Source organism: Palaemon carinicauda, chromosome 29, assembly GCF_036898095.1.
Source record: "Palaemon carinicauda isolate YSFRI2023 chromosome 29, ASM3689809v2, whole genome shotgun sequence".
Classification (NCBI taxonomy): Eukaryota; Metazoa; Arthropoda; class Malacostraca; order Decapoda; family Palaemonidae; genus Palaemon; species Palaemon carinicauda.
Window position 1 is genome coordinate 97,280,927 of NC_090753.1, and position 10,000 is coordinate 97,290,926.

Genomic DNA, 10,000 nt, shown 5'->3' on the forward strand with positions numbered 1-10,000 from the left:
TCATCTTATGATATAAGGAATTTATGTCCATTGGAAAGTTTAAACTTTTTTCATTGAGATATTATAGATTTTTTATAGATTTTTTTTTTTTGTCAGACAAAGTAAAAATACTTGAGAATTATTTAGAGTCATTATTTGACAAGAAATTTGTGTAAATTTCGCTAAATTTATTTCGGTAACAGACGATGGGAAAATGAATTTGTGTGTATTTAGCAAAATTCATTTCAGTAACAGACGTTGGGAATATTAGTTTGTGTATATTTCGCAAAATTCATTTCCGTAACAAAGGATGGGAAAAATTAATTTGTGTGTATTTAGCAAAATTCATTTCAGTAACAGACGATGGAAAATGAATTTGTGTATATTTCGCAAAATTCAATTCAGTAACAGACAATAAGAAAATTAATTTCTGTATATTTTGCAAAATTTATTTCAGTAACAGCCGATGGGAAAATAAAATTTTTTATATCTTTCAAAATTCTTTTTAGTGACAGGCAATGAGAAAATGAATTTTTGCATATTTTGCAAAACTCATTTCAGTAATAGACTCTGAGAAAATGAGTTTTTGTATATTTTGAAAATTTCATTTCAGTAACAGAGGTTAGGAAAGTGAATTGGTGTATATTTCGCAAAATTCATTTAATTAATAGACAATGGGGACAATAAGTTTTTGTATATTTTGAAGAATTCATTTCAATATGCAAAACTCTTTCCTTCAAAGAAGTTTCTTTAATGTTCATATTATATTATTGTAAGCTATTTTATTGAAATTTAAGGGAAATTATTTTTTTTAGGATTATTTCTGTACTTATTTTTTTTACATTAATAATATATAATTCCCCGGATATATTTTCTCTACATGTTTTTATATACAATCTTAAATTGAGATTGGGATTCATCTAGTGTATATATATATATATATATATATACTATATATATATATATACTATATATATATATATATATACTATATATATATATATATATATATCGGGATTACTCTGGTTTTATGTTTTGTATAATTTAATAATTTTTTGTTTCAAATAGTAAATTTTTATCGTATTTTTCCTTATTTTCCTTTCCTCACTGGGCTATTTTTTCCAGTTAGAGCCGTTGGGCTTATAGTATCTTGCTTTTTCCAACTAGGATTGTATCTTAGCTAATAATAATAATAATGATAATAATAATAATAATAATAATAATAATAATAATAATAAACGAGTAAATTAAACTGTCGCTTTTAGAATCCTAGGAACAACAGAAATTCATTTTTAAATGAAAAGATAAATATTTACTCCTTTGACAAGTAAAAATAGTAGTGTTTCGACGTCTTGCTTAAAACGAGTGCCATTGTTTGATTGTATTTCATTCATGAATTGTCATTGAAGAGGCACTTAAGTAAATGAGAGAGAGAGAGAGAGAGAGAGAGAGAGAGAGAGAGGAGAGAGAGAGAGATTGTGTTACCCTACTGATACAGTAAAAATTCATGAAGAGTTATTGATGAGGCACTTTAGTAAATAGAGAGAGAGAGAGAGAGAGAGGAGAGAGAGAGGAGAGAGAGAGAGAGATTTTGTTACCCTACTTATATAGTAAAAAATCATGAATTGTTATTGAAGTATTGATGTGGCACTTTAGTAAATGGAGAGAGAGAGAAAGAGAGAGAGAGAGGAGAGAGAGAGAGAGAGAGAGAGAGAGAGAGAGCGCTTATTTTAGCTTACTGAAAAAAGTCAAAAGTCATTCATATTATCGAAAATAACTGCATTGTATACGTCGTGCAAATTTAGCTCGTATATTCATTTGTTTTGCCCAGCTGTTTCCTGGTATTCTAATTTCAGGTTGTGAACTTTTGTGTTTGCTTTAAATCTGTGGTTTAATTTCATCTTCATACTATAAACACAAGGAGGCAAAATGCCAGCAGTTTTATATATATATATATATATATATATAATACTATTATTATTATTATTATTATTATCATTATTATTATTAATATTATTATTATTATTATTATTACATGCTAAGCTACAACCCTATTTGTAAATGCAAGATGCTATAAGCCCAAGGGCTACAAACAGGAAAAATAGCTCAGTGAGGAAAGGAAGAGTAACATTAAAATAAATATTTCCTATATAAACTATAGAAACTTTAAACAAAACAGGAGGAAGAGAAATTAGATAGAATAGTGTGCGCTCAAGTGTGAGCCAGTATATGACTGTAAATGACTCAGCAGATAGACTTATGGGTTCCCCTAAAGAACTACCCTTAGCTCACAAGGTTGGTGAGGTTGCAGACACTACAAGGAACTATCCAACTCGAGTGTGACTCGAACCCCAGTCTGTCAGATCACCAGGCAGGGACGTTTCCAATAGGCCACTGCAATTTGGTGAAGACGAAAGAAGAAAAATATATTTTCCTTGGACGCCATCTTTTTCATTCTCTTATCAGTGTCTCCCATTTAATGGTATCACGTGAAATTGATAACAACTTGATACACTCAAGGTGTATTGTTCAGCGCGAAGCTATTTGTTTCGCGGTGGCTGATGTGGTAACGTCTCTGACTGGCGATCGCACAGACTGTGTACGTGCAGGCTAAGGAAAATTAAGCCGTAACCAGGGAGAGGGGTGCAATGTCGTACTTTCTTGCCAGTCAAAGGTCCTAATAATTTCTCTAGCAGGTACTATCAGGTTGGGGTGCTTGTGCCCTGGCTAACAGTAGTACCTATATTATTATTATTATTATTATTATTATATTAATTTATTATTATTATTATTAGTACTTATCTTTCAACTTTAGCTTTTGTTAGTAGTAAGAATTTAGAAATAGCCGATAGATAATTTGCAAAACGGCGTAAAATGAAACGTAAAGTGTGTATCCTCGTAGACTTCACACCAATTCTATTAATTAGTGTCTTTGGTCATTTTAATTGGAATTTTCTCTCAAAGAATTAATTAATCCCAATTATTCCCTTATTACGGTCAGTCGCATCCTATATGGATTTTGATTCTCAATGGTGCTATGTTATAGGCTAGTTCAGCTATTATATCTGCTAGCGTTCTCGTCCGAACTCAGAGTTTTCTCGGATTTGAAGTGTACAGACGGGGTCATTGACTCAGCTATGTAGGAATTAATTGCAATTTCTAAAACTCTGCGGCCTTTATGAGCTGGGCTTTGTCCAATAGACGAGTTTAATTTGATTAGAGGATTTCTAATATTATGCTGGGTTAAATGTGATGGGGGGCGGGGGGTTGAGAGACGGGATGGGTTTTAATAGGGAGGATGTTGTTTGCTGATTTTTTATTGCAAAATTTGTTCGTTTACCCAAGGCTGCATATCCCAAATTGGGGGAGATACCCCCCCCCCCCTCACTTTGGGGAGGTGATTTTTGAAGTTACCAAAGGGGAAATAATTCCACTGCACTGTAAAAAAAAAAAAAAAGTAACTTTAATCGGATATTCTTGATAAAAATATACTGTTCTCAGCTGTATTTCAGTAAAATGCAGGCGACCGTAATTTTACCTTACTTTGTTACGTTTACGTCAAATTTTCCGTTTTAAAACGATAAAATTCCTGGAATAAATATTGCCAGGCATTTACCCGTATTTTTTAATGCAAATTTTTAAGTATGCCTGCTACCAGTAAATTAAATTTCAGACTGATTTTCTCATGTCAGAGAGAGAGAGAGAGAGAGAGAGAGAGAGAGAGAGAGAGAGAGCGTTTGTCTATTTCAAGACAGGTTTCGAAAGGCATACTTAAAATTTCATAAAATGTGTTATAACAATACTGTAAGTAATAATATTTTTGATAAATTATATGCCTTTGAGTGGATGAAACTGAACTGATAAATCAAATTTAAGTCTTTGTATCCTGGGGGTAGCGATAAAAAATATAGGCTCCGAATTAGTTTACCCCTCTCTCTCTCTCTCTCTCTCTCTCTCTCTCTCTCTCTCTCTCTCCTCTCTCATTTTATCTCTATCGCTCATTTTACCTTTCATTTTATCTGTATCTCTTATTTTATCTCTCTCTTTACTTGTCTCATATTATCTAAATCTCTCATTTTATTTCAATCTCTCATTTTACTCTCATTTTATATATATATATATATATATATATCACCCATTTTATCTCTCTGTCTCTCTCTCATTTGGCTTCCCTCTTATTATATATATATATATATGTATATATATATATATATATATATATCACTCATTTTATCCCTCTCTGACTCTCTCATTTTATATCTCATTTTACCTGTTTCCCCCTTTGATATCCGCCAGAATACAGAGTCCATAGATGAGTACAAATTGCTCTAGAATCAAGACTACGCATCACGATTATTGGACGAGATTTCTTTAGATAGATTTGAATTTGAGTTTCCGACATCAGATTGACGAAGTCGAATCCCGGGTGTTGAAAGACTCCGCTGATGAGAGGCTGAAGAGGGTTGAAAAGGCTAGGGAAGTACGAGGTTGAAGGAGGGCCAAAGGAGGGAATTAGACCTCACAGAGGTAGGGGAGGTCTTGGAGGTATACTAGAGACAGATACAGTAGATCCTCACAGGATTTAGGTAACGAAGAGGGAGGGAGGTGTGGAAAGGCCTAACGAATATGGAGTTGAGGAGGTGAGGAATATTATTACAAATGATGAGGTTGGCGATCAAAGGATATATCCTTTGGAAGCGATTACCATTTGATGACAATTAGCACATCAAAGAAACAAAAGGAGAGAGAGAGAGAGAGAGAGAGAGAGAGAGAGAGAGTTTCTCTGCTTCCTCACATAAATAGAAATGATAAACCACACACACGAATGTACTTTACATATATATATGTATATATATATATATATATATATACAGACAGACAGACAGACAGTCAGACAGTTACTCTGCCTCCTCACATAAATAAAAATGAGAAAATATACACGATTGTACTTTAGAGAGAGAGAGAGAGAGAGAGAGAGAGAGAGAGAGAGATATGGGCCACATAGCAAGAGAAGAGTATCAACTGACATATCTTATATCTCCAGGAGAGAGAGAGTACCTTTCTTCAACAATTCTTTAATACTTCAAAGGGAGGTGAAGACGAGGGAATAGAAATCCTCCAAAGGGGAGTACCCTTTTGAGTATTGTTAAGGGAGAGATTCAAGGACCAGGATATGCTTCTGGGGAAAGGGTTTGCATATCACCATGAGCAGCAAACCTGTGCTAGTCAGGGCCACCCATAGTAGGTTGGTTTGCTGTGAGCAATCAGATGAAAATTTCCCATCATCACCAATCCGCAATGGCCAACTGTAGTCTAATTTTACTCTTTCATCCATAAATAACTTTAGTTTCAGTTAGTCTAATTATTCCCATTCTTCTACTGTTGACTTTTTCCTACAGTTAGTTTCATTTTCCTCTTTCATCCACAGATAACTTTAGCTTCAGTTAGTCTATTCATTCCCATCCTTACACAGTTAACTCTTTCCTACAGTTAGTCTAATTTCCCTCTTCTACAGATAACCCTTTGGCTCAGTTAGTCTAATTATTCCCATTCTTCTACTGTTGACTTTTTCCTATAGGTAGTTTCATTTTCCTCTTTCATCCACAGATAACTTTAGCTTCAGTTAGTCTATTCATTCCCATCCTTACACAGTTAACTCTTTCCTACAGTTAGTCTAATTTCCCTCTTCTACAGATAACCCTTTGGCTCAGTTAGTCTAATTATTCCCATTCTTCTACTGTTGACTTTTTCCTATAGGTAGTTTCATTTTCCTCTTTCATCCACAGATAACTTTAGCTTCAGTTAGTCTATTCATTCCCATCCTTACACAGTTAACTCTTTCCTACAGTTAGTCTAATTTCCCTCTTCTACAGACAACCCTTTGGCTCAGTTAGTCTAATTATTCCCATTCTTCTACTGTTGACTTTTTCCTACAGTTAGTTTCATTTTCCTCTTTCATCCACAGATAACTTTAGCTTCAGTTAGTCTATTCATTCCCATCCTTACACAGTTAACTCTTTCCTACAGTTAGTCTAATTTCCCTCTTCTACAGATAACCCTTTGGCTCAGTTAGTCTAATTATTCCCATTCTTCTACTGTTGACTTTTTCCTATAGGTAGTTTCATTTTCCTCTTTCATCCACAGATAACTTTAGCTTCAGTTAGTCTATTCATTCCCATCCTTACACAGTTAACTCTTTCCTACAGTTAGTCTAATTTCCCTCTTCTACAGATAACCCTTTGGCTCAGTTAGTCTAATTATTCCCATTCTTCTACTGTTGACTTTTTCCTATAGGTAGTTTCATTTTCCTCTTTCATCCACAGATAACTTTAGCTTCAGTTAGTCTATTCATTCCCATCCTTACACAGTTAACTCTTTCCTACAGTTAGTCTAATTTCCCTCTTCTACAGATAACCCTTTGGCTCAGTTAGTCTAATTATTCCCATTCTTCTACTGTTGACTTTTTCCTATAGGTAGTTTCATTTTCCTCTTTCATCCACAGATAACTTTAGCTTCAGTTAGTCTATTCATTCCCATCCTTACACAGTTAACTCTTTCCTACAGTTAGTCTAATTTCCCTCTTCTACAGATAACCCTTTGGCTCAGTTAGTCTAATTATTCCCATTCTTCTACTGTTGACTTTTTCCTATAGATAGTTTCATTTTCCTCTTTCATCCACAGATAACTTTAGCTTCAGTTAGTCTATTCATTCCCATCCTTACACAGTTAACTCTTTCCTACAGTTAGTCTAATTTCCCTCTTCTACAGATAACCCTTTGGCTCAGTTAGTCTAATTATTCCCATTCTTCTACTGTTGACTTTTTCCTATAGGTAGTTTCATTTTCCTCTTTCATCCACAGATAACTTTAGCTTCAGTTAGTCTATTCATTCCCATCCTTACACAGTTAACTCTTTCCTACAGTTAGTCTAATTTCCCTCTTCTACAGATAACCCTTTGGCTCAGTTAGTCTAATTATTCCCATTCTTCTACTGTTGACTTTTTCCTATAGGTAGTTTCATTTTCCTCTTTCATCCACAGATAACTTTAGCTTCAGTTAGTCTATTCATTCCCATCCTTACACAGTTAACTCTTTCCTACAGTTAGTCTAATTTCCCTCTTCTACAGATAACCCTTTGGCTCAGTTAGTCTAATTATTCCCATTCTTCTACTGTTGACTTTTTCCTATAGGTAGTTTCATTTTCCTCTTTCATCCACAGATAACTTTAGCTTCAGTTAGTCTATTCATTCCCATCCTTACACAGTTAACTCTTTCCTACAGTTAGTCTAATTTCCCTCTTCTACAGACAACCCTTTGGCTCAGTTAGTCTAATTATTCCCATTCTTCTACTGTTGACTTTTTCCTATAGGTAGTTTCATTTTCCTCTTTCATCCACAGATAACTTTAGCTTCAGTTAGTCTATTCATTCCCATCCTTACACAGTTAACTCTTTCCTACAGTTAGTCTAATTTCCCTCTTCTACAGATAACCCTTTGGCTCAGTTAGTCTAATTATTCCCATTCTTCTACTGTTGACTTTTTCCTATAGATAGTTTCATTTTCCTCTTTCATCCACAGATAACTTTAGCTTCAGTTAGTCTATTCATTCCCATCCTTACACAGTTAACTCTTTCCTACAGTTAGTCTAATTTCCCTCTTCTACAGATAACCCTTTGGCTCAGTTAGTCTAATTATTCCCATCCTCCTACAGTTAAATTTTTCCTACAGATAGTCTAATTTTCGTCTTTCATTCACACATAACTTTATCTTCAGTTAATCTAACTATTTCCATCCTCTCACAGTTGACTTTTTCTTACAGTTTTTTTTATTTCCCTCTTGTACAGATAACCTTTTGGTTTAGTTAGTCTAACTATTCCCATCCTTCTACTGTTGACTTTTTCCTACAGTTAGTATCATTTCCATCTTTCTTTTGCCTATCCCCTTTTCTTCTGCAACTGATTCATGTTTTCTCTTTTACTTTCACAGGTGACATTTTTCTACAACAACTCTCCAGACGAAAACTTCAACCGAGTGGCGAGGACCATCGTGCGAACTCTGCCTCGCCACAACATCTCCATCCAGGCGACCAAGAGTTGGGACGCCACATATCACCACGGCTATGATCGCAATCCCTTCGTCTCCATGATCAGAGAAACCTACATGGATTCTAGAAGTAAGTCTAGATAGTTGAGAGTATTCGGTTTCTTTTTCTTTTTGTGTTGTATCTAGTTCTGGAGTACATTGTCTGAAAAATCTGGAAAATCCAAGAGGTTTAAGTCTGCCATTTCTAGGCTCTAGACTTTTTGGAACCCCCAGCTTTGTCATCTTGGCTTTATTTTCTATTTTCCATCTGTGTATTTGTCAATAAGTGCAGAGTGTCTGAACAATTAGGAACCTCTAGGAAGGTTTGAACCTGCCATTTCTAGACTAGACTTTTTGAAAGCCCCAGCTTTGTCATCTTGTCTTTATTTTCTGTTTTTTCTTTGTATTTGTCAACTCTGTATTTATGTTGTTCTGAAGTGCAGTGTCTAAACAACCAGGAACTTCCATAAGGTTTAAGCCTGCCATTTCTAGGCTCTAGAAGTTTGGAACCCCCCATCTTAGTTGCCTTGTCTTTATATTCTTTTTTCATTTGTATTTGTCAACTCTGTATGTAATTGGTCTGAATTGCAGAGTGTCTGAACAACCTGGAACCTCCGTAAGGTTTAAGCCTGCCATTTCTAGGCTCTAGAAGTTTGGAACCCCCAGCTTAGTTGCCTTGTCTTTATTTTCTATTTCTTCCTTTCTATTTGTCAACTCTGTATTTATCTTGTTCTGAAGTGCAGTGTCTGAACAATCAGGAACCTCCATAAGGTTTAAGCCTGCCATTTCTAGGCTCTAGACTTTTTGCAACCCCCATCTTAGTCGCCTTGTCTTTATTTTTTATTTTTTTTCCTTTGTATTTGTCAACTCTGTATGTAATTGGTCTGAATTGCAGAGTGTCTGAACAATCAGGAACCTCTAAGAAGGTTTACACCTGCCATTTCTAGGTTCTAGACTTTGTGGAACCCCCAGCTTAGTCTCCAGGAACTTCCAAAAGGTTTAAGCCTTCCATTTCTAGGCTCTAAACTTTTTGGAACCCCTATCTTAGTCGCCTTGTCTTTATTTTCTATTTTTTTTTCTTTGTATTTGTCAACTATGTATTTATCTTGGTCTGAAGTGCAGTGTGTTTGAACAATCAAGAACCTCTAAGAATGAATTGAGTTTCAAACACAATGGTTTTAAATGATTATTGATTTTATTTGCTTTAAGAATATATAAACTTTGTGGGTTTTTTTTTTAAGAAAAGGAACCAACTGTATTATTGGCTTTTATTATGGATTTATGGATTATTATTATTTATGGATTATTGTGGATTTTATTTTCATTAGGATTATGTAAATTTTTGGTTTTCATTTAAAAAAGGTTATATCTTTCTCATTATTTTATAGGAAAACTTTGCTGATCAGTATTTTATCCTGTCAACATATTTGAAAAAAGTAACAAACGAAAGAAGAAAAAGAAATGGCTATTCCTCCTCTCTCTCTCTCTCTCTCTCTCTCTCTCTCTCTCTCTCTCTCTAAATATAATGCGTTGGGTTCTCTCTCTCTCTCTCTCTCTCTCTCTCTCTCTCTCTCTCTCGATACATTATATTCCACCAGTCTTTAATGACATAATTTCACACCTGTTGCTCAATATAGATGAACTAATAAGAAAAAAAAATAAATCTATAGTTCGTGTGTTTGCCTCTCTTCTCATTATAAATAAATAGGCGAAATTGAATACAGATTGTAGGTAATTATAAAATATAATGATGTGCACGCCTATGAATAAACATTTAATCATTAATGTTAATAATAATAATAATAATAATAATAATAATAATAATAATAATAATTGTTGATAATGATAATAAATATTAATGATAATAACAATTGATAACAATAATAATAATTGATAAAGGTAATAATAATAATTTACAACAACAACAATAATAATAATAAT

At 34.0% G+C, this 10,000-nt stretch overlaps 1 protein-coding gene across 1 annotated transcript in view; it reads left to right on the top strand.

Moving 5' to 3' along the window:
* The window catches only part of LOC137622741 (guanylate cyclase 32E-like), a 380,169-nt gene that overhangs the window by 245,218 nt on the left and 124,951 nt on the right, over positions 1–10,000 (top strand). The window contains exon 6 of the mRNA XM_068353334.1: positions 7,964–8,150. Coding sequence (XP_068209435.1) covers positions 7,964–8,150 — 187 coding nt within the window. The remainder of the gene's footprint in view (positions 1–7,963; positions 8,151–10,000) is intronic.